Source organism: Pelodiscus sinensis, chromosome 7 (assembly GCF_049634645.1).
Source record: "Pelodiscus sinensis isolate JC-2024 chromosome 7, ASM4963464v1, whole genome shotgun sequence".
NCBI lineage: Eukaryota > Metazoa > Chordata > Testudines > Trionychidae > Pelodiscus > Pelodiscus sinensis.
In genome coordinates, this window is record NC_134717.1 from 20,608,215 (window position 1) to 20,634,434 (window position 26,220).

At 41.3% G+C, this 26,220-nt stretch overlaps 1 protein-coding gene across 2 annotated transcripts in view; it reads right to left on the minus strand.

The window, feature by feature from the left end:
* Nucleotides 1–26,220, minus strand: part of LRP1B (LDL receptor related protein 1B) — a 1,349,043-nt gene that overhangs the window by 215,524 nt on the left and 1,107,299 nt on the right. For both annotated transcript variants that reach the window (XM_075933312.1, XM_075933313.1), the window contains 4 exons: nucleotides 23,638–23,825; nucleotides 17,519–17,702; nucleotides 12,874–12,959; nucleotides 5,553–5,675 (listed from right to left, as the gene is read on the minus strand). In XM_075933312.1, the coding sequence (XP_075789427.1) occupies nucleotides 5,553–5,675; nucleotides 12,874–12,959; nucleotides 17,519–17,702; nucleotides 23,638–23,825 (581 nt within the window). The remainder of the gene's footprint in view (nucleotides 1–5,552; nucleotides 5,676–12,873; nucleotides 12,960–17,518; nucleotides 17,703–23,637; nucleotides 23,826–26,220) is intronic.

The following is a 26,220-nucleotide window of genomic DNA, read 5'->3' on the forward strand; positions in this document are numbered from 1 at the left end:
TCATGTAGGGCTTAAATTGTGCAGGGGACACACTGATATTCTTCTGTGCTCTGAACAGCCCCTCTCCTAATATTTCATATTTTCTCTAAGCTTCAAATTTCTACCCATTTAGCTCTATAAAATTAGAATGTAATCAGACAATATAACAGAGAATCACTCTCTTCTCCACCCTTGAAAACAGACAAGCCTTTATAAACACTGTGTAGTATGAAAATATTTTAGCTTATCTTCAAGCCTTTTGCTCTACTAACTGAAGTAGCACTTGTAAATGCTTTTACACCATACTCTAAAAGCACCATGCAAACCTGAAGCACATAGTTGACTGCTATTTTTCTAATTCTATATAACATTTGTGGCAATTGAAGACTCCTTCCACAATTCTAATTGTAGGTATATGCTGAAATCTACTTCAACAAATATTTATTCAGCAAATATTAGGACACACAAGGTGGGTGAGATGTATCTTTTCTTAGACCAAGTGTTATTGACGAGACAAGTCTGAAGGCACCGTGGAGAGCTCATATCTTTCACCCATAGAAATTGGTCCAATAAAAGATATTACCTACATGGCGTGTGTATATATATATCATATACTTGTAACAATATGTCCACAAGACCACTGCAAATAAAAATATTAAGATATTTATTACTTGACAAAATCAACTCTAAATTTTCTTGTTTTGGACACTGAATTTTGTTCATATGAACCAAGGGACAGAATGTGCCACATCCTGCCTGATCTTTCTTAGCGCTCTGGAGACTAGAGGAATTAGAAGGTACATATGTACAGACCTATTGAGCAAATAGTAACAAATGTATCTGCAAGGGAACTTAAGTTCACAGGTGTGTAAACTAATGGGCTACGTCTACACTGGCCCCTTTTCTGAAAGGGGCATGTTAATTTCACAGGTCGTAATAGGGAAATCCGCGGGGGATTTAAATATCCCCCGTGGCATTTAAATAAAAATGTCCGCCGCTTTTTTCCAGCTTTTAGAAAAGCCGGAAAAGAGCGTCTACACTGGCCCCGATCCTCCGGAAAAAAGCCCTTTTCCGGAGGATCTCTTATTCCTACTTTGAAAGCTTTGAAGTAGGAATAAGAGATCCTCCGGAAAAGGGCTTTTTTCTGGAGGATCGGGGCCAGTGTAGATGCTCTTTTCCGGCTTTTCTAAAAGCCAGAAAAAAGTGGTGGACATTTTTATTTAAATGCTGCGGGGGATATTTAAATCCCCCGCGGATTTCCCTATTACGACCTGTGAAATTAACATGCCCCTTTCGGAAAAGGGGCCAGTGTAGACATAGCCCATGGTGTAGAGGGTGGGAGGGTGCTGCAACACCCTTAGGTTCCTGATGTAGAACCCAGGGGCTCTGATACCAGCACCACACTGAGGGTACGTCTAGACTACATGCCTCCGTCGACGGAGGCATGTAGATTAGCCAGATCGGCAGAGGGAAATGAAGCCGCGATTAAAATAATCGCGGCTTCATTTAAATTTAAATGGCTGCCCCGCTCTGCCGATCAGCTGTTTGTCGGCAGATCGGGGCAGTCTGGACGCGACGCGCCGATAAAGAAGCCTTTCTTGATCGGCACAGGTAAACCTGGTTTCACGAGGCATACCTGTGCCAATCAAGAAAGGCTTCTTTGTCGGCGCGTCGCGTCCAGACTGCCCCGATTTGCCGACAAACAGCTGATCGGCAGAGCGGGGCAGCCATTTAAATTTAAATGAAGCCGCGATTATTTTAATCACGGTTTCATTTCCCTCTGCCGATCTGGCTAATCTACATGCCTCCGTCGACGGAGGCATGTAGTCTAGACACACCCTGAGCGTCCTGGCTGCCACCCCTGTGCTCCAGGATTCTGCTCCTAGCCTCTGCTGGGGGAGGAGGGGTCAAGTGGACAGAGGTAGGAATCTGGATTTCAGCTTGCCCACTTAAAAAAATGTTCCTGTGCCACTGCCTAGGTTTCATCATCTCCCTCAGTAGAAGTTTCAACATGCTGATTTTATTTAGTCTCAAAGTGGTTTATTGATGGGTAATCCAATTCTTTAAAGCTATTCTCTATTACAATTCTTTACTTCCCATACACAGTAGACAAAAGCAGCTAGCTTATCTTTTCAGCTAACATGTTCTGTTAGTGAATCATAGTGAGGGATCACTGATGATGGATACACCAATTCCATAGTTGAATTGCCTCCTGCCACAACAGGAATGATCTTGTTCCTCACTGTGTATTTATATAGAATAAATGAATTGTGTTGCCTGTCTTGATTTGAATTGATTGACTCCACATACGGGGAAGGACTGTAACACATGATCTGTGAACATGACTGACTCTATGTCTAATAACTAGCAGTCTGATGTAATGGAAGCTCATACATTCTTGAAAGAAGTGTACTTAATTTTTGAAGGAATAGATGCCAGGGTCTAGATAAAAAAAAATATATTGATACTTTTGACCTATCTATCAAAATGGTTATTTCACAGACAAAGTAGTCTGATATGTAAAGGATGCTGAAGCAGAAGGTCTGTTCTTTTGAAAATGATGACTCTTTCTTGGAGTCTCTCTAACTCTTTGAACCCTGACCAGTTATCTGACTTGAATAAGTATGAAGCCTATTCTGCTTTCTTTTAGGGAAAGGTAGGAATATTCTAAAGATCAGCGTGGCCTGCAATTCCTTCCAGTGTGAAAGACATCATCGGTTTTCAAGCTGAAAAGGTCCAGGCTCTCAAAGGGTGGCCACTGACTGAAGTTTATGTGGTTTTCCAGAACTTTAAAGTCAAAATGCCCATCTCATAACTATCAATGTGACCAGAATCTAAAAGTGGAGTGAGACACTTCAAGAGATTCTTGGATAGATATTCTCATGATGAGTTCTCTCTCTGAAATTTAAATTGACAAATGCTCTCTATTCTTTGGAGATAATTTGTCAAAAAAGTGGATAGTGTGTCAGAGCTCATAAACTCATAACAGGCCAATAGAGTCCAACAGTTTGAAATCCTAAAATGGAGGCTCACTGTAGAATAAATTGTATAGTCAAATAATCCTAGATACATTGTTTTGTGTTCTTGTGAAGTCATCTTGTGTTGCTGTTTTAATTTCTCAATAGCTGCAACAGCTATTAATTAGCTCTATATCAAGTGTATATAAATACATTCTGCACAAGAGAGATGATATTTCTTGTTTGGTATCTTTGATGTGGAGACTGGGATAGTCTATATTTTTCAAAAATTCCTGGCAGGGTCTGTGAGAACCAGGAGAAAGGCTCCAATAGATGAGAGATGGCAAAGCATTCCTCTATAGGAATCTTTCCCTGTGACAGGGAAAGGCTCCAATGATGGGGAGATGTCAGAAGCCTCCCTGCTGTTGACATTTTTCCTTGTAGGAAGGGAAGGCTCCACCTGTGGAGAAGCAGCGGGACACTACACTGTTAAACACAGCAGTGTCAACAGACGGCAGGACCTGGGCAACTAGAGTATATGTGGACACATATTAACACCCTTCAATGTGTCTTTTCTCACCTACATCAGCTCTTACAGGCCACACTGGTATTCAGACTCATGGTAAAGAGACTATATGGGTATGTATTCTACATGCCACCAAAAGAAATGTGCAGAGTAGACACAACTTTTGCTGAAGACAAAAAAAAGTACTGATGCACTGACAAAATTGGAGTACCAGGCTGCACATAAAGTCTGTGGACAGTCAAACCTTTGAAAACCCAGCATCAAAAATATTTCAGCACCTGATACTCAAGATGTTACGTTAAGAGAACTTGACAACAGGGGTTTCAAGCTCCTCCAAAACAAATTTCCTGGCTCTACATATTTAACTAGTACCATACAGAGTAGCAATCACAGGTAGGGTGGAGCATAAAGATGAAGAGTGCCAATGTTGATGTCACTGATTTACGCGGTACTACAAGAATTGGTGAAAGTGCTGCTGGCATCATCACTATGGTAATCACTATTGCAAGCATTGAAACCATCTGTACTAATGTATTAGTCCATTTAGTGATGGGATGTGTTACCACAGCTAGTATAGAGATCCCTCAGACTTTCTACAGCAGTCTTACTTGACCATGGAATCTACTAAGCATGTAAGCACTATGAGGACTTAGTTGTTTTTGTAGTGGAGTGTAGAAAATCTACTACTCTTTCTCCAAGAAGAAGTGGCCTTTTTCATCCTACCAGAGACAGAGGCTTCAGTTTTGGGTAATGGAATCCTGGAGCTGAAAAAGACCCAGTTTATTAGAGAACTCCTGAAAAGAGGAGAAAGATTTCCAGGTGTGGGGGGAGGGTAAAGAAATACTAGGTCCTACTACCATGTCTTGGCACAGTAAAGAAGAAACATCTGAAAGTGTGCTACTCTGGCTTCTAAAATCTTTTGAGAAGGAACTGCAGATAGATGGTACTTCTGGTATTCTATTTTATTCTGTATGATTTCTTACACTGTGCTTGCCACTGTCTTATCTAAACACCTTCCAGAAGAATTTTTTAAAAACATTATTACACATCTGTCACATGCTGTGTGTTCTGAAATCCTCACCTAAGGAGGGGGAAGCACATGCAGAGGAGTGTCTTGTTCTGGTAGATTTGTTTGTTTCTTTTTTTGCTCGTAACATTAGGCTGCCCCATAGAAAAAATAGGGAGAATGGGCAAGACTTAAATCCAAGATAATTGGGGTTACAAATTTTAAAGTCCTGGTACCTGGACAAAATAACTGTTAAAAAGAAAAAAAACCTACTATTTACCAAAGATATACCAACAGGCAACCAGTCATACAGATAACTAATTAACTTTAGATTTTAAAACATGTAATATATATATAAGCATCAAAGAAAGCAAGTTATATTTAAGTAGGTAGCTCCATTCTACAGCCAAAGGTAATGAGACTGGCAGGAGGGAACACTGCAGCAGAGGAACCTGAGAATCCAAATGCCCAAACCCAGAAAGACTGGGAGTATAAAAACTATTCGCTACTGCCTCCAAATTAAGAAAACTAAATGGTTCAAATGAACAAAGGTGAGTTGTAGCTGAATCACTGAACTTGCTCCACTGCCAGAGGCAAAACTGCAGAAGCAGGGACATGGTCTAGCTCTGGATTTTCCATAGTAATTATTTTCAAGTAACAGCAGCATTTATGCAGAGTAGGTACAACCACATAAATCACAATTTATGGAAAAAATTTTACTCCAGAATGCTAGGTCACTGTTTCTTCACTAATATCCATTTATCAATCAAATTATATCCACTTTGAATCTTATACTGAACCTCATTTTAAGTCTTGTAGAATTTTAATTAGTTCTGGATGAATTATTGCATTTCCAGTCTTGAAATTTTTATTAAATGCAGAAGTTTCAGTTCTCAGACTCAATGAGGTCCATATTAGCTGATAGCACAAATGGATCTTGCAGTATTATGAAAAATAAACTTTAATTAAATTGTAAGTGTTTAATAAAGACCATTTGTAGTATTTTTCTATCTGATCTTACTTTATTTAAAATAATACTTCCCTAATGCTAATAATTACATTATTATAACTAGTTCATAATTACCTTTATGTCACTCCCATTCAAAGACATCCTGTTTATTCTGCTGCCATTTGGTCTGCTGGAATCAATCCAATAGATGAACTCCTCTCTATAATCAAAGTCTATTGCAATCACATTGTTTAGCCCCTAAAAAGGAAAAGAATCAGGTCAATTTTTTCACATGTATTTGAATTAAAAATATTTGATAGTATTCAGAATACAAATTAATCATTATATTTATTATTCAAATCAAAATACATAGTTTACATATTGCATATTTATGTATTACTTGTGTATTTTATGTTTTCCATATTTTGTTTATTAACAATCAGAATAGTAAACAACACTAGGAACAATACCAAACTATGGTAGAAAGAGTGAGAATCTCTGCAGCTGACACAGGCTTTACTGCTTGAATGTCTGCCAGGTATTGTACAGCTGCCAATAACTTTGTTAACTTGAATTTGATGAGATGGGAAAGAAATGGTATGCCAGCAGAAGTTAATTGAGTTCTCTGTGATACATGCACAAGACCATAAGTAGCACTCACTGGTCATTTGGGATGCATCTATACTGTACTTCTAGGTCAAAATAAGATACACAATTTGAGCTATGCAAATTGTGTATCTTTTTTTCTATTTAATTTTGAAATAGCTTATTTCAACATCTGGTGCTGTCCACACTGTCAAATTCTGAAATAAAGTGCTATTATGAACATTCCTTAATCCTTCTGGAATGAGGATTACAGGGTCACCAGAATAGTGCATCCATTTTAAATATTTTAAAATCTATTTCAAAGTAATGGACGCATTTAAAGACATGGAACAGCTATTTCGGGATATTTCCGGTATCTCAAAATAGCACCACTATCTAGATGTAGTCTTGGAGTTTTATTGCACAATGGTGAATTTTGCCATGTTGGAGAATGGAAACGTGTATGATATTTCTTTTGCCATTTTTACAACTTTCATTGCCCAGTTTGAATCTAAATTGTGTGGTTTTGGACTTTGTTCTGAACAGCCTAGAAAAGTGGTAGCTGAAATCTGATCCCGATTAGCATCAAATTCTGGAGTGATGTCTATAGCATGAAAAGTGAAGGGGTTTGGTTTCTTGCAGTTGTGGCTACTTTTAACTTGTGCTTAGTCTTCCTGAGTTTTATTGAAGACCCACTATCAGACTTTGAAAGATAACAATCATAGTTTGTTTGATTTGAGTGTTCTATTTCCAGGAATTGAAACATAATCTTCATACCAAATGGTGAGGAAGGCTGATGAAACAGAAATGAAGTTAAAGACTATGTCAAAGATGAAAAATATTGTGAGATCCTTTTGCCTGAGTGCAAAGCATAGAACTCAATAACAGCCAGATGCAAAAATTATAGCTATATATATGGATTAGGGATGTAAACATAAACAAATATTATTGAGACTCTTCTCCTAAAAGTTCCATTGGCTGGTGGGTGAGATTGCAGGGCCATGGCATAGCTATGCCAGAAGTTTTGGAAGCTACATATAGCAAACCCATTGGACAGCATCACTGAACCAATCAAATTTTGGTTCTCAGTGACAGATGAGGGGCAGAGGAATTTTTCATGCCCATATTCTCTAAGGGTATGTCTATACTACCCCGCTAGTTCGAACTAGCGGGGTAATGTATGCATACCGCACTTGCTAATGAAGCCCGGGATTTGAATTTCCCGGGCTTCATTAGCATAAGCGGGGAGCCGCCATTTTTAAATCCCCGCTGCTTCGAACCCTGTGCAGCGCGGCTACACGGGGCTCGAACTAGGTAGTTCGGACTAGGGTGCCTATTCCGAACTACCGGTACACCTCGTTTCACGAGGAGTAACGGTAGTTCAGAATAGGAACCTAGTCCGAACTACCTAGTTCGAGCCCCGTGTAGCCGCGCTGCACGGGGTTCGAAGCAGCGGGGATTTAAAAATGGCGGCTCCCCGCTTATGCTAATGAAGCCCGGGAAATTCAAATCCCGGGCTTCATTAGCAAGTGCGGTATGCATACATTACCCCGCTAGTTCGAACTAGCGGGGTAGTGTAGACATACCCTAATAAACTAAAGTTCCTGCCTTTCTAGGTGAGAGGTGTTTTAACTGAGCTCTAGAAACAAAGTATAAGGAAAGAATCAAGAAGTCATCCCTTTTCAAGTATGTTTGTTTGGTGAGTGCTTCCAGTATCTGGCAAGGAAAATGATGTTCCAAGGTACACCCTCCACCTGGGAATTCCATTAATGATAAAGGGACTGGAGAGGTGGATTGGAACTCTGAATCATAGTCCATGGTGCCTGTATAATTATCTTGGTTGTGAAAATGAGGAAATACCTCTACAATTATTACAAGTTTTGTATTGCTTTGTGACATTATCATGCCTGAACATACAGTTCAAGCAAAAGTGTTTGTCATTAAAGAAATCAAACAAGACAGCTGAAATAACGACAAGAAACATAAATAATGGATAAGAAACATTCATAGCTGAGAAGAGGGACTCCTCCATCACAACTATGAGGAAGGGCTGTTGTGCTAAGAGAGAGATAAAAAAAACACTGATCTGTTGTAAGGTCTCCTGGAAGAAAGGGATTGGAGAAGTGGACAGCTCAACTAGCAGATGTCACAGAGAGAAACAGAAAAAATATGCTTCAGGCTGACTCAGAGGCTGTGTCCAGACTCAGGGTTTTTTTTAGAAAAAAAGGAGCCTTTTTTCGAAAAAACTTCACCTGCGTCTAGACTGCAGCCGTGTTCTTTCGAAATTAAATTGAAAGAATGCAGCTTTTCTTTCGACGGCGGTAAACCTCATTTCACTAGGAAGAACGTCTTTTTTTGAAAGTGCTCTTTCGAAAAAAGGCGTTCTTGAATGCCAACAGGGCTTTTTAGAAAGAGAGCATCCAGACTCACTCTCTGCTTTCTTTCGAAAAAGCGGCTTGCTTTTTCAAAAGTTCCGCTTGCAGTCTAGACGCTCTTTTTTGAAAGAGGCTTGCAGTCTAGACATAGCCAGAGAGAAAGACCGATGAGGAGCCAGGTTCTGCATCAAGCTAATTACTCCTATTTTTTTCCCTAGTCATTTTATAGTTGCGTATCTACTCTAATCATGGGTAAAAGTTGTCTTAATGGTTGACTACTCAATGACTGAGTGAGACAGCAGCAGTCTTAAACTAAACATCCAAATCCCTAATGGGTTGAAGATCTTAAATTTTCTTTGAAATAATGAATAGTGAGTCTCAAGATCTGTTCTACTTGCCAAGGGAAGGAATGGAAAAGTGAATGGACCAAGCTATTTGTGGGAAAGAGCTGAACACATCCTGAAAAAATGAGATCAATTGCTATTTTATTGGTAACATTGCTCCACTAATAATGGATGTTGAATAGGGCAGATAATACATCTTTGGGATCACAAACTTTCCATTGCTATCGTGGTGTCATCAGACAACTTCAATTTGGATTATTTGGATCTGCATTTCATTTGGATCTTCAGTCAGAAGAAGGGTCTGTCTGGAGCATTCTCAACCTTTAAGATCTTTGTAGTTAGAGAATTATATATAAAAAATCCTCTAACTACAAAGATCTTAAAGGTTGGGAATGCTCCAGACAGAACTTTCTTCTGACTAAAGATCCACTATGTATTAAGCTTCCTATAAAATTCAAAATAATTGTTTTGATTCTTTGGGTATTGAGATGGACCCAAAGAATCAGAACAAAAATCTAGTCACTATATTGTGTATATAGTGCATACCAGGAACATTGTTTGTATTTGCACGTAAGTGGTAAGCTGTTCACTCTTTTGGATGAATTAATAAAATTGGTTTGTTGGTTAAGAATAAGCAAGTGAGCTCAAAAAAACTGTTCAAGTTAAAAGCTGATTTGAAAAGAAGCCCACATTAAAAACCAAGAAACTAACATTCCCAGACTCAAGAAAAATGGATTATTCTATTAACACTTTTCCAATAAACAAATCTAAATCATTAGTGTCAGCTTTAAAATCTACCTGGGACTCTGGCAAATACATAAAAACTGACCCATTTTCATACTTCCATGTTGTCTTGGAACTTCCACGTTGTCTTGGAACTTTCATACTTCCATGTTGTCTTCCATAAAGTCAATTATATATATGACTATACTTTGACTGGGATACATACCATTTTTTCTAAGTGATGCAGATTAAAATGGTAGAGTGACCCTGGGCCATTCCAGCATACCGCTGAGATGCATTCTGGCAAGAGGGATCACATATGTATAAGAAGCCATCTCTCTCAGAAGCCTTATACATTTCTGTGTTGTGGTTCATGGCTTTGAACAACAAAAAAGGGTCCTATTATCGCTGGAAATCTGTGCTGTGTCAGAAAAGCCCTGGCTGACATCAAGTCCAAGACCACCCCCAATGAACTCCATTCTTTGTATTGATGGCAGGACTGATTTTTCTCTCTATATATATTTTCAGGCCTAAGTGGATGAACAGAAGGCAAATCCAATGGAAACTGCTTTCTACCTGCTGATTGGAGTCATTTATTTCCAAATAATCATTCAGATATGGAGATAGGCTAAGATAGATTGCTATCACCACAGTGCACTTAATGAATAATCTTGGTATGGTTGAAATATTAGAAGAGTATGGTGAACTGGAGGTGATATTTTCCTACCATGAGCCTTAGAAACCTCCTGTGGCCACGAAAATAGACATCTGAAGGTCAAGGCACACCAAGTGCCCAAAGACGGATAATGTATATTTACAGCAAGGGAAACCATATGGAACTATAACCTTTGATGTATTTGTTAAAGTTCCAAAGTTCTAGAATGAGCTTGAGCTCTCCTCTGCCCCCTTTGACTTTTGGTATCTGGAAATACCAAGAGTGATATTTTGCCATCCTATGATATTTTGCCTTCCTATGTAAACTGGTGCATTTCAGAGTACTGTCCCATTGTTGAGGGGACAACTTTTGTATGATTCCCAAACATCATAGAGTCTGTTCTTCTTGCTTAAGTACAGACTTGTGAGATGGGTCCCTGAAAAGGGAAAGGTGGTTGTAGCAGAAGGGTATAGAAAGACCTTTCAGAATATATCCCAATTCCACTGTGCTTATCACCCTTTTGAAGTGACAGTCTGACGTGCACCTAGGAATTAAGATTCCTGCTCCCAGGGAAGGAATGGACCTGTGTGAGCCACAACCTGGTGTGTATGCTGTGCTTTTCATTCGCCATGGTCAATACCAAAGAGCCTAATGTGGGGTACTGATAGAACAGTTTTAATCTCTGGATAGTTACAACCTGTGGGATTTGACACAGGTGTAATTAATGGGTTTGACAAGGTAAATTGGTGGGCTGTACTATCACTGCATTAACTGAAAGAGTTACCTTTCCAGCCATAGTCAGGCATAAAATGTCTAACCATAAAATTGTCTGGTACTGGTGAAGGAGCTTTTGGGACCAAAGGCTAATCTGATTATAAGGATGAAGTCTTTAAGGGAGAAAGGACAAGACTTTCTTAAGGCTGATCTTGCACCACTGAGTAGATGGTTGGTCTAAGGCTGGTTGAAAAAGGATTCTTAATTCAGTGTCTGGCCGCTATTTGGTACAGACAGCAAATGATCTCTCTCTACTGGATGGAAAACCTCCCTTCTTGATGATCTGCTACTATATATGTTGATCTTGATGGTGGATATACCCCAAAGACCAACACTGAGCATGTGGATGCTAATACAATACTGGAGATCAGCTTAGTCTGGGCCATGTGACTCCAATGTCTCAATTTTCTTCTCTTATCAGAACACCTTCACTAAGAGTGAAAAAGAGATCTAGAGGCCTCTTCAAACCCATAGAAATGGGAAACATATGAACCCACTGAGTTGACAAAAAATAAGAGTACTCTCAAGGTAAGAAAGATATTGTATTGGGAGAAGGCATTGTAGATCGGGACTGGTGTTTGTATAAAGATTTCAGCACCAGAGCAACATTAAAGGCTGAGGTGGAGTGAGTGTTAGTGGTGCTGGTGCTGTCATAGAAGAAGCTGAGGAAAATTATACTGGACCTGAGCTCACGGGCACTACAACAGACATCAGTGTTGATGCTGAAGCCTTTACCATGTGTGATATCACCAATAGGTAGCCCTCACTGTGAATGAATGGGATAGATACTAACAGGCCCTTCATGGCTGTGTAGGTCTCTCCTGTTGTCCATACCAGTGGAGTCCAATGCCCTGCAGTAAGCAGGAGTACTGGATCCACTGTTCCCACTAATGAAGCAGATGGGCTTGATGGTCCTGAAATGGCTATTAGAGTCAATGGTTCACTCTTATGAGTCTCACTGTGAGGCAATATAAAGGAGTGGTGAGCCATTGTGCAGAGTCTTTCTTGGCACTGGGGTGGGGTGTCTCTGTGGCAAAGGACTGATACACTGAGGATATGAAAAATAAATCAAAGCCATCCTCTTTGTAGACTCTGGAGATGGAGGGTGCTCAGAGAGCTTGTGCTTTTTTTGAGGGCCACTTCAGCTAAGGATATGTCCATTGGTTTCTGTTGGTAAGTGGCCTGAGGAAAGGGGTGATTGAGATGCTTGTCTCTGATTTGGTGCTGTAGTTTTCGAGCCATGTCAACTCAGATACCACCCAAGAACTTCAATCAGAGAGAGTGAGGGCCAATAACAGGCAAATTTTATGACACCCATAAATCCAGAGGACCTTGGCAAACACTTTCCATAGTAGTTAAAGCTCAAAGACAGATCTGCTTATTCAACAATAATAAAATACATTTAAAAAAATAAATAACAATACAAAGTACCCAAACAAGTACCACTAATTAAAACCTAGCTAACCACATACAAATGTAGCTCACAGAGGAACAACTGATTAAAGGCACACTCCAGTCACCAACAGCAAGAAGGAAATAAAATATGGGAAGTGGCTCCACCTTGTATAGCCTTTGTTTGATGCTAGCAGGGCTACCCCTCTGGTCATTAATATGGAAAACTCTCCAGCATCAGTGCATCTGCAGTGTAATGAATACTCAAAGAAATAGCTATCTCTTTGGAAAAGTTGAAAGAATACATATTGTGCAATTTTTTTTTTTTTGAAAAAGCACAGGACCATATGATATGTAATATGCTGTGCCTAATAATTTTGGATTTCAGAGTGACTCAAAACCAACTGCCTAGACATTAATGCAAATCAAAAACTCAATTAAAACAGTCATTTTAAAAAACTGTAAAAATCACTCTATAAATGATGTTTCTGTACTGTTCTGTAACATACTTATAAAATAGTTCTAGGATTACTTTTCTCTCAGTTGAATATTTTAAATACTATTAAGTGTGTTAAAGTGAAACTTAGACAATGTTACTGTGATTATACCTGTTTCAATGAAGTGTAGTTGGATCCATCAGTGCTAATTTTTCTTATTTCATGATGATCAGCCAGAATTAAGAAAGGCTCCTCATCTAAACCCCAAAAGAAATAAATATATATTTTAATTACTGTTTTTAATCAATGTTATGGATATTCTGGAATAAAATCCTGAAATATAAGTGGTTTGAAAAATAAAATGTTACAATGCTATACTATTAATATTAATGAAAGAAATAGTTAAAAACTTTAATTGTTTCAAGTAAGATCAGTGATGCAACATGAAAATGCACAAATTATTCAATTAATATCTTTAATTGTAATTAAAATTTTGATTTGTAAGACAGAAGCCATATTAAAACTCATGATAATTTGAAGTCCAAACTGAATGTAAAGGATATTTTACATTACTTAACTCAAGTTAAAAAAAAACCTGCATAGAGGAGAGGAAGCACGATATTTGCTTATGTTTGGCATTACAAAGGCACACCCCAAATTGATCCAGAATGCCTGGGGTCATGATCAGGACTTAGCTCAGATGTGGATTGTATCACCTCTTTCACAAGGTGATCCTTAGAGCAACTCCCTTTTTAATTATTAGTGTGGGTGGGAAAGGAGGTACAGATAAGGCATTGGTTCCGCACCTTTCTCTCATCCAAACAAATCAAATAACTCTTGTACTTCCCTATGACAAGGATAATATCCCTGCTCATTGCACATTGTTTAAAACCTGGGGATTTTTTTATGATAGATCCTCTGGGTACTAATAAAATATAGCTAAAATAACTATAGAATCATAGAATTCTAGAATACTAGAACTGGAAGGGACCCCAAAAGGTTATCAAATCCAGTCCCCCGCCCTCATGGCAGGACCAAGCACTGTCTAGGTTATCCCTGATAGGTCTCTATCAAACCTGCTCTAAAATATTTCCAGTGATGGAGAGTCCACAATCTCCCTCAGCAATTTATTTCAGTATTTAACCACCCTGAAAGGAAGTTTTTCCTAATGTCCAACATAAACCTCCCTTGCTGCAATTTAAGCCCATTGCTTCTTGTCCTATCATTAGAGGACAAGGAGAACAATTATTCTCTCTCCTCTTTGTAACACCCATATAGATACTTGAAACCCGCTATCATGTGCCCTCTCAGTGTTCTCTTCTAGGAACTGAAGAATCCCTATTCTTTTAGTCTTCCTTTATAGCTCATGTTTTCTAGACTTTTAATCATTTTTGTTGCTCTTCTCTGGACCTTCTCCAGTTTCTCCACATTTTTCTTGAAATGTGGCACCCAGAACTGGACACAATACTCAAACTGAGGCCTGATAGGCACAGAGTAGAGTGGAAGAATGACTTCTTGTTTCTTTCTAACAGCACTCCTGTTAATGCATCCCAGAATCATGTTGACTCATATTTAGCTTTTGGTTCACTAATACCCATGGATACCTTTCTGCAGTACTCCTTCCGAGACAGCTGTTTCCCAATCTGTAGTTATTAAACTGATCGTTCCTGTCTACGTGGGGTACTTTGCATTTGTACTTATTAAACAGTACCATCTGCAAACTTAATGAACATACTGTCCATGCTAATATCTAAATTGCTGATGAAGACATTGAACAGAATGGGTCCCAAAACAGACTCCTGTGGAACCCTGCTTGTCATGCCCTTCCAGCATGACTTCAAACCATTAATAACTACTCTCTGAGAATGGCTATCCAGCCAGTTATGAACCTTCCTTACAGTAGCCCCATCTATGTTGTATTTCCCTAGTTTATTGCTAGGAAGGTCATGCAAGACAGAATCAAATGCTTTACTATACTGTACCATACTAATTATACAAACAGTTAAGTTTTCAAAAGTTGTCTGAACAAAGCTAGTCACGAGGGCCTGGTGTACACTAGACCAGGCAGGTTGGCTTAAGGTACAACATCCAGCACAAGCTCCCATCAGCTTCCCTTACTCCTCACAGAATGAGGAGTACAGGATGCTGGAGGGGGCTGCCCTCAACATTAGATTTGGGGGTCTATACTAGACTCATTACATTGAGTTCTAGAAGATCAACCTTCAGAGGGTCAATCTTCTGCATAGTGTGGACAAGCCCAGGGAGCTCAAACTCTTGCTATGAGTAGTTAAAAGGAATGGACAGGGAGACAAGAGACACACTCTTTTTATACCTTCCCTTGACAGCATAAAGAAAGTAAGGGCTCATGTCCCTTCCAGCGATACTGTTGGCAAAAGTCTGATTTGAGCACATTAAATATGGAATGTATATATGCACAATTATTTAAAAGTGCACAAGCAATTTTCAAATTCTGTGAATTAATGTTAATATATATATATTTTTAGTACAGATAAGGCTGAAATCATTGACTGTGTTATATAAAGTTTCAGTAAATACTCGTAGCTCTGTTTTATCACTGTGGTGTATATCTTATGCTGATCTTGCAAACAAAGTGCCTTTTGCTTGCAGTATATCATTTGAAGTTTACAGAGATTTTCATGGTGTCAGTAAATCGAAAAAAATCCCCATATCTCTGACAAAACTAAGTTTATTACTACCAGACTTCAATCAGTTTTGTTTTTCTCATATAGTTTCCCCAGATTTCTACAACTGTTTTCTCCTGAGTAGGCAATATTTTATCAAATAATTTCAAACACCCTTGACATGCACGACAGTCAAATTTCACTGTGTCTTTGTTACTACTATATTTTCAATTAAAGTGTCTGAAGATAAACTGGAGGATAAATACAGAATAATTGTAAGAATGATAAATACAATTTAACACTTAACATTAACTGTTTATACACTGTGCACAAATGATGTGCTATACAGTGCACACCCATTTCAGCTATTTTAGCTAATACTTCGTATATTCTCCATATATTTAAAACTTAACATATTACATTCTCAAGTTCTTTCATGGTCTGAGATACCACCTTGAGTACAGGATAATTTAGTGTATTTGGAGGCAGACTGCTATTATCAGCTGAGGAGGCCAGGTTAGGATTTCTTGGTGGACTCAAAAGATGCTGAAAAATTTTCTTACAGGTTAGGAATGATTTTTGCTACAGCTAGCTTTATTCCAACATGAATAGCTGCTAATTTTATTTTGAGAACTTTGTAATAAACACTCTGAAATCTTTACATAGTTAAATTCCAGAATATCGCTAATATCATATCTTTTCTTATTCTAGGCTCCATTCCAACCTCTCATATGACTGCTCTGTGTCTTGTAAATGTGAGAGTGTCCTATAAGATAACAGATGAGAAAAATCAGTTTCTTTCTCTCTTTAGCGTCCTCTCCCATTATTCATGGAAGCAGCAAGGACAAGAGTCTTAGCGATACAGGGAGTCATGGCTTCCTGTCACACAGACAGAGGCAGAGTATTGGATAAACCAGGATTGCAGAGAGTACAGGCAGGTGAAGAAGAGGAGGATCTCTGCCTGCTAGGGAATTAAGAGGATTTCCAGCACTTCCAGCACATTACTGAGGAAGAATATGCACTTTCTGTTTGTGTATAGGAGAGTTCCATGCTCCTAATTCTCCCTCCTTATCCTCCAGTTCCTCAAATATAGATGGCATGCAATCATGATAGATGCAATAAGTCAGGAAGGACCCAGTATAGGACATACACACAGGGTGCATCTACACAGCACAATAAACTTGAAATAAGATACACAATTTGTGCTATGCAAATTGTGCATCTTATTTCAAATCTATTTCAAAATAGTTTATTATGATTTTGGTGCATCTACACAGTGCCAAATTTCAAAATAGAGTGCTATTTCGAGCCATCCCTTAACTCTCATGCTATGAGGTTTACTAGGATGCTGAAATAGCATGCCCATTATTTAAAAAATATTTTGAAATAATGGGCGGCTTGTGTAGATGCGGGGTAGCTATTTCGGGTTCTCTCTGGTATCCTGAAATAGCCATGCAGTGTAGACGTACCCACAGAGCATGACGCTAAATTTATATGTATTTATGCATGTGTGTCTGTGTGTGTAAATATTAATAAGCATTCCATTTCAAATAACCTAATCCATTGTGCACTATGGCAGGAGATTAATATTATATGAGTAGGTTCTTTACAATAAGAACGATAAATTGGTCATTTTTATGCAAAGATCAGAAATACCACAATTTTCTTTTATCTCTTTTTTCCCCTTAACTTTTTTATGTAGGCTTAATGTACTCAGTGATTGCATGCTAAAGTGTCCGCAAGCTATTTTAAAAATGACTATAAATAAGCAAATAAATAAATAAAATGATGCAGCAGCAGCAGGTTTTTTAATGTTGCACAGTAAATTTTTTACTATTTCTCTGTGACTGAGCAGCAGGCAATATAAGGTGATGATTTTCTTTTTGTTTTCTGCTTCTGAAATTTTCTAGTGCCACATGCACACTTAATAATTCACAGTATCATAATACACTGTAATTATCTATATAGAATCCTGTGTGTGTAAAATAAAATAGAAATAGAATTTATGCTCATATCCAAACACCTTGCACTAAGTCCAGATTTCTGTTTCTGATTGAAATTGATGTTTTGAACAAACTTTCTAGTCATTACAAATGCTGAAACAACACAGATTTCAGAGTTAAGGCATTTCACAAATAATTTGGATATATCTGGGCATAAATAAAATGTGATACCTGAGAGAGATTTACAGCCATTGAGGTTATCTGGTTGTGTTTCATACCCATCTGCGCACAAACATTTGTACGTTCCATATGTATTGATGCATTGCTGGCTACAGGGAAAGCCAGATGAACATTCATCAATGTCTACACATGTTTTGCCATCATCCTTGAGCCGGAATCCAGGCCAGCATTTGCACTGGGGAAAAAAACGGAAGAACACTCATTTTTTTTATTATTGTTGGCATCTTTCTGTTTGGCTGTGGCTCTACTCTAGGAACTTTGTGTCCCCATTTCCTCACTCCTCCAAAAAGATCAACAATGAAGTGTGTCTAACTGCCCTTTTCCTTCACCAATACAACCAGGGCCATCTCTACCAATGTTGGTTCTCTATGCATCTCAGCATGAGCACCCCACCAGTGGGAGAGAGGAGCAGGGCCAGGCAGGCACAAAAGCTGTGTGTGTGGGGGGGGGGGGGGGGAGTACCTAATGTTGCCAACTCACACAGGTTAGACATACCATAATGATGTCTAGTTCATCTGGTCCAGGAGAGCTGGCAACCCTGGAACAGAGCAAGAAGGGAGGCTTCCCTGCAGCTTCAGGGAAGTCCTCCTTCAGTAGGCATGGGCAGCAGCAAGTGGCACAAATGTGAGCTGGAGAAAGCCGGAGGGGAAAGCGCTGCATCTCTCCAGCTTCCAGCAATATGTCCAACCCCCTGTTCCTCTTGGGTCCTCCAGCCTGCACTTGTGCCAATGGGGACTGGGTACAGCCCGTGGTGCGGGAGGGGAGGCAGATACAGGAGGCAGCAGTAGACTGCTGAGTCCATGGCTGATGGTCTGTATTAAGATGAGGTTGGGACCTGCCAGATCCCATACACAGCACCCAGCTGCATAGGACACTGTGAAATTCCCATGTGGCTCTATGTTTTGCATATCAGTAGGGATGACCTGAAAATAACATCAGGACTCCATAGCTGCAGGAAAGGAAGGTGGGGCACGAAATGTATACATGGACACCACATCTTGAAGATATTGTTTCCTTAGGGTAAGTAACTATTCTTTCTTCTCCAATTGACTGTTCCCATGTATTTCACCTGCAACCAGTGACCTCATAAAAAGAAGGCTCATGCTCAGTGTCTATTTAAATGATTACAGGCCAGCTATATCAAAGCAAGCATCTGATTTTGATGCCTTGCTTAGGAAATAGTGTCTTGTGAAAATGTGAACTATTTTTCATACAGCTGCCCTTCAAATTTCAGAAATTGGTCAGCTTCTTGGGGAAACTGCAGAAGCTGCCTGAGCCCTGAGCTACTTCTGGCAATTGATTAATTTGCCCTTTATTCCCTCACAATAACACCTTCTCAGGCAGTCCTATGCTGTTTTTCATAGGTTTTTTCCTGACCTCTTCAAATTAAACTCTTGCTCTTCCCCAGGCTTTTCACAGATCCCCTTTGAAGACGTTAGCCTCAGGTCTTCACTACCATTAGCCTTTCCCTACTGACTGCAGATTTCCTCTAAGGACAGGTGCTACTTGCTCTCCTTTACCCTTCTCTGCTATGTTCTCCCACAATTTTCAGTACCATGATTTGGGAGGTAAACCTAGCACATGTGAAATGTAACTCAAACTCTCTTAAGAGGGCCAGCTCATCATGTGACATGAGATATCCTGCTAGAACATATTCATTGATGCTCCAAACTTATCACTATAAACTTCATTTCATGTAGCAAGCACTTCCCAAGTGGTGGAAAAGTGATTACGTGTATTTAGCTCATCCACAGAGGCGAAAGATTAGTATTTTCAGATAGTCAAGAATTTTCCAGTTTTGTACTCCTCTCTTGTTCATGTGTGAAATCACATATGACAATCTGTTTGACCATAGCCATGTCTGCCACAATGGCAAGAAAATTATTCCTGTAACTAAAAGAATACCCAGTAGATGCCTCCTCCAATTCCAAAAAAGCATCATGGCCATTCAACAGTAGATTTTCTTTTCCAAATGAAGTTGGAGATGCTCTCAAATTCCTAAGTAGATTCAGAGAACCAATGTCTACCTTATTAGTGGTCCCAGGTTTGCAGTTCAACTGCTGGTCCAGGTAGTAAAGAACCTACCATACCAGGCAGCTTTGTCATTATAAAAAAAGAGGTAACACACACATGGGAATTCATTCAAGTGTTATACAATCATCCTGAAGGTAAAAGAGTCTAGGTGGAGTCCCTGGAGAAGAGTGAAGAATTCCTTGAAATTTGGCCCAAAACAACATAAAAACAATGCATCCTAGACATGAAAGTAAAATTATACATAATTAAGTTTGTTATTAATTGCGCCACATCTTGTTCATCTGAAAGCCTCAGAGGAGTAAGCTTTGTTAGTCTATAATTTCAAAAACAAGTAGTAGTCCTGTGGCACATCAGACTAACACACTTCCTCAGATGGTCATGAGCTGCCCACAAAAGCTCATAACGCTATACAGGCAGTCCCCGGGTTATGTACAAGATAGGGACTGTAGGTTTGTTCTTAAGTTGAATCTGTATGTAAGTCGGAACTGGCATCCAGATTCAGCCGCTGCTGAAACTGATCAGTTTCAACAGCGGCTGAATCTGGACGCCAGTTCTGACTTACATACAGATTCAACTTAAGAACCCCAGGCATCCCCAAGTCAGCTGCTGCTGAAACTGATCAGCGGCTGATTCCAGGAAGCCCGGGGCAGGAGCTTCCTGTAGTCAGCCACTGGTCAGTTTCAGCTGCGGCTGACTTGGGGATGCCTGGGGCAGAGCAGCTGGGGTGCTGCTGGGTTGGTCCAGTAGCGCCACTGCTCCTCGGCGCTACTGGACCAACCCAGCAGCACCCAAGCTGCTCTGCCCCAGGCGTCCTGATTCAGCCGCTGCTGAATCTGACCAGCAGTGGCTGAATCAGGAGCCTGGGGCAGAACAGCTGGGGTGCTGCCCGGTTGGTCCAGTAGCGCCCAGAGCGGCACTATGGGACCAACTGGCAGCACCCCAGCTGCTGTACCACAGGTGTCTGGAGCAAAGCCACGGAGCACGGGGGCAGCGGGACAGCCCAGACGCGCCGTGGCTGTCCGCTGCCCGCGTGCTCCGCGGCTTTGCTCTGCTTTGCTCCCCCCCCGCTCCTCCTGGTCTGCAGACGGGGAGGAGGGGCAAAGCAGAGCCAAGCCACGGAGCGCCCGGCCAGCTGACAACCCAGACGTATCTGGGCTGTCAGCTGATCGCGCGCTCCGCAGCTTGGCTCTGCTTGGCTCTGCTTTGCCCCCCCCCCCCCCGTTCCCCTGGTCTGCAGGGGAAGACCAGGGAGAGGAACCCCGTTCGTAACTGCGGATCCGACATAAGTCGGATCCGCGTAACTCGGGGACTGCCTGTATATATATTTTTTTGTTAGTCTCTTAGGGTAGGTCTACGCTACAGCGCTAATTCGAACTAACTAAGCTAATTCGAACTAACGCATCCAGACTAAAAAACTAGTTCGAATTAGCATTTTGCTAATTCGAACTAGCATGTCCATACAGAGTGGACCCAGAACCAGGGTTAAGGATGTCCGGAAGCAGTGCAGGCAGGGCATCAGATGAGGACTTAGAGCGTGGAGCTGCTATCTCAGGCTAGCCGAGGGCTGTGCTTAAAGGGACCCGACCCCTACCCCAGACAGACAGTTCTCAGGGGTGCCCCGCTTGCAAAGCACTCCTGGCTTGGATTGCCCGGAGTACCCACACTGGGCACATCACAGCACTCGGCCATTAGACCAGCTGCACTTGTTGCAGGTTGCCATCTGGGGAGAGGGAGCAATTGGGGGGCTGCAGGAGAGGTTCCACCCCGAGGAGCCCACAGAGCCAGCCCAGTCCTCCCCATCGGGGGCTCGTACCCCATTCCTCCCTCACCTCCTTCCACTTACCCCTCCCTAGCCCCCCTTCCTGATGTACAAAATAAAGGACAATTGTGTTCAAAAAATAGAATCTCTCTTTATTGAACAAATCTGGGGGAGACTGGGTAAAGGAGGTGGGAGAGGGGAAGAGAGAGGGTGGGAGAGGGGAGGGCAACTACAATGATGAGGGGTTTGGAACAGGTCCCATATGACGAGAGGCTAAAGAGACTGGGACTTTTCAGCTTAGAAAAGAGGAGATGGAGGGGGGACAGGATAGAGGTCTCTAAAAGCATGAGTGTGGTGGATAGGGTGCATATAGAAAAGTTCTTCATTAGTTCCCATAATAGAAGGACTAGAGGACATCAAAGGAAAGGAATGGGTAGCAGGCTTCAAACTAGTAACAGAAAGTTGTTCTTCACAAAGCAAATAGTCAACCTGTGGAACTCCTTGCTGCAGGAGGCTGTGAAGGCTAGAACTAGAACAGAGTTTAAGGAGAAGTGAGATCAAGTCATGGAGGTTGGGTCCATGGAGTGCTATTAGCCACGGGGTAGGAGTGGTGTCCCTGCCCGAAGTTTGTGGAAGGTTGGAGAGGGATGGCACGTGACAAATGGTTTGGTCACTGTCTTTGGTCCATCCCCTCCAGGGTCCCTAGGGTTGGCCGCTGTTGGCAGACAGTCTACTGGGCTAGATGGACCTTTGGTCTGACCCAGTACGGCCATTCTAAGCTCAGAGCTCAGGGTCGGGGGTCTCAGTGGACCACCTTGATTTTCATGAAAACCTGCTCCTGGGTGGCCAGGCTGGCAGCTCTCCTGCCCTAGACGGCCGCTTTCCTGTGTCTAGTGTGGAGGTCGTGGACGAGGTCCACGATGTCTGCACTGGACCAGGCGGGTGCCCGCCTCTTGCGGTCCTGGGCAAGTTCCCGGGAGCTGCCAGCCTGGTCCCGGGAAGAGGGGGAGGACTGGGGGGCATCGGGTGGCTGGCTCGAGCCGTGCCAGGTGCAGGGTCTGCTGGCTGGGTGCTGGCAGGCTTGCACCTGGCACGGGCACCATAGCAAGCCCGTGCCCCTTTAAGGGGTCTGGGGCCGGGAGTGGGGGCATACGAGTTTCCCTGGTGTTGGCCAGAGTGGCCACCAGGGAAAGCTGGGGAGGGCTAGCCTCCCACTAGTTTGAATTAAGGGGCTACACACCTCTTAATTCGAACTAGTAAGTTCGAACTAGGGTTGTCCTCGTAAAATGAGGTTTACCTAGTTCGAACTAAGCGCTCCACTAGTTCAAATTAAGTTTGAACTAGCGGAGCGCTAGTGTAGTGCCTATCAAAGTTAATTCGAACTAACATCCGTTAGTTCGAATTAACTTTGTAGTGTAGACATACCCTCTGGGTATGTCTAGACTACAGGGTTTTGTCAACAGAAGTTTTGTCGACAGATACTGTCGACAAAGCTTCTGTCGACAAAGAGCGTCTAGACTACATCCAGTTCTGTCGACAAAGCAGTTCTGTCCACAGTGTGGACGCAAAGGACAGTATAGATGCAATATGCCTTCTATCGACAGAACTCTGTCGATAAAAGGCGTTATTCCTCGTAGAATGAGGTTTACATACGTCGACAAAACTGCTGAGTTTTGTCGACGTTATGTCGACATAACTCAAAGGCAATGTGGACACAGGTATAGTTTTGTCGACAAAAGTCCACTTTTGTCGACAAAACCCTGTAGTCTAGATATACCGTAAGGTTTCACAGGGCTATTTGTTATTTTGACATTTGGTTCATTAACAGTGCATTGTTCTTTTTTTTCTTTGTCTGTGTAACTATTTCAAACAAAGTTGGAAAACTTTACTATTTGAATTAATTATTAGAGTCATGATCTTGTAAGCAACTCTCAGGTCACTTTTGATTTTTGTACAACAGCTTGATTTGTTCTGGTTTTCTTAAGTGCTGTATCTTTGAACTTCTGTTATTGTAGCTTCATTCTCATCACCTGTCAAGTAAAATACTAGTTTTTTAGAAATATACAGAAATGTTGAAACTATGTCATATATATTTTCTATTGGTTTTAAATTGAACATATGCATCTAGGTTTTACACAACTGATGGCCACATGAATATTTCATATGCTGATTTGCACAGGTTATGATTTTGTTGAGGTTACTTGTTTAAAAGCTAATACTGCATTCTAAAATTCTACTACACCATTATGTTCTTTAAAAATCATAGTTAAGAATAAAGAACTTATATTATACTATATTACACACCGTGACTACCAACCTTGTACCCAACAGGAAGATCCTGACAATCTTGAGAACAGCCACTGATTTTCTTACTTAAGCATTCATTGATATGGCAGTTTCTCTCATCAGATCCATCACTGCAATCCTCTTTATTGTCACAGACATCTATTTGGGGAATGCATTTGCCATTTTTGCAAATGAAAAAAGAACTGTTGCATGACTGTTCTGAAAAAAAAAATTAAAAATGTCAGCAGTTCTCATATTTTTCCCATAGTGTGACTGTGCCCCGATAGATTTTTACATTGATCAACACCAATCTGTGGATACCAGATATTCTCCTCACATAAGAACATAAGAACGGCCATACTGGGTCAGACCAAAGGTCCATCTAGCCCAGAATCCTGTCTGCCAACAGTGGCCAATACCAGATGCCCCAGAGGGTGTGTTTAGACTATACCTCTCTGTCGACAGAAAGATGTAGATTAGGCACATCAAAATTGTTAATGTAGCAGGGATTTAAACATCCCTCACCTCATTAGCATTAACATGGCTGCTGCTTTTTTTCAAAATGGAGATTTTTAATAAAAAACCGTCAGTCTAGACGCGGATCTGTCAAAAATAAAGCCTTTTTCGACAGATCCTGTAAACCAGTTAGCTCCTTTATGAAAAAAAAAGTTGTATTCACTTCCTCTTCCTCTTCCATCAGTTTAGTTTTACTTAAATAATAATGAGAAGAGCAAGCATCTTGTGATCAGCATCATCTCTCTTCAGATCACTTAAACTACATTTTGAAACTATGCAGAAGGAGAAAAACTATAATACAGAATATTAATTGCCCCACATAAATTAAAATATAACACATTTGATAAATTTTTCTGGAACTATCAATGGGGAAAAAGTAATACTTTTGTAGAGCTAACTAACATTAAATATTGTTTTTGGTCGCAATGAAGAACTATATCATAATGAAATCCTCTAACAGGGTCTCCCGATAACTGGATATCTAAAGCCTAATTGGGAAAATTTAATTGGAAAATCAGATAGTTCAGGAGCACCCAGACACATGATAGCTTAGTTGTGTCCCACAAAAACTAATAAAATATGAAAAATAATTGTGATGCAAGATACACAACTAATGAGATTTCTCATTCGCATTCAAGTCACATACCTCTAAACAGTAATATATGCCCAGCTAAAGAAGATAAGAATAGCCATATTGGGTCAGACTAATGGTCTATCTGCATCAACACCTCATCCAACAGTGACCAGTGCCAGATGCATCAGAGAGAATGATTAGAAAAGGGCAATTATTGAGTAACCCATGTGTGGGCAAAAATTTTTGACTGGGGGGCCACCTCAGACATTTTTTAAGTAGCTGCAGGCCACCCCGCAAAGGCAGGGCCAGGACACTTCCCTGCTTCCCCACCCACAGACCCTGACTGGTCTGGGAGTAGAAGAGCATGCAAAGTCTTTGCCCCCTCCAGCTGTTCTGAACAGTTGGGAGTTCCTTCTAGGCGCCCGTGCCCCTGGTAGTAGGAGGAGACTTTGCTCACTCTCCCCACCCCTAGATCAATCAGGGCTTGGGGGAGGGGGAGCATACGAAGTCTCTCTCCCCCTTCCCCTGCCCTGCAAGGGAGCATTGCACTTAGACTCAACTACCAGCTGAGCAGTAGCTGGCAGTGACCCTAAGTGCCAAGCCCCTTGCAGGGCAGAAGGAGACTTCGAGCACTCCCCCCAACTCCAGGCCATGCGGTGCTACTCCTAGCAGGGGAGGAGAAGACTTTGCACACTTTCTCCATGTCCCCAGGCTCTGAATGGCCTGGCAGCAGGGGGAGCGTGCAAAGTCTTTCGCTCCCTGCCCGCTGGCACACAGCACTTAAAATCAATCACAAGGGTTGACTCTAAGTGCCACATGCTCCCCTGTCTTTAGGCCCTGATTGGCCTGGAGGAAGAGGAATAGCAGGGCCTCTGCGGGCCAGATCTACCTGCTTGGTGGGCCAGATGTGGGCCGTTTTGCCCACCCCTGGAATAATCCATATCTTTTTAGGGATGAGGTGACCGAAACAGCACACAATGTTCAGTGTGTGTGTGTGTGTACCATGACTTTATATACAGGCAGTCCCCGGGTTACATGGATCCGACTTACATCGGATCCCTACTTACAAACGGGGTGAGGCAACCCTGCACTAGCTGCTTCCCCCCAGCAGACCAGGGAGACACGAAGCTAGCGCCCCTCCCCCAGCAGACCAGGGAGACGCGGAACGGCTTTTCTTAGCAGACACCTCAGCTTGAGAATAAAGGACTGAGGGAAGTGAGGTGTGGGAGAATAAAACTGACCTCTGGAGAAATGTTTGGCTAGAGTTTCCCATACAATATGTACCAGTTCCGACTTACATACAAATTCAACTTAAGAACAAACCTACAGTCCCTATCTTGTACGTAACCCGGGGACTGCCTGTAATGGCATTATGATATTTTCTATCTCTTTCCTAATACTTCCTAGCATTTTTTACTGTTGCTGCACAGATGTTTTCAGAGAACTATCTATGATGACTGCAGGAGCTTTTTCTTCCATGATAACAGCTAATTTAGACCCCATCTTTTTGTATGTATAATTGGG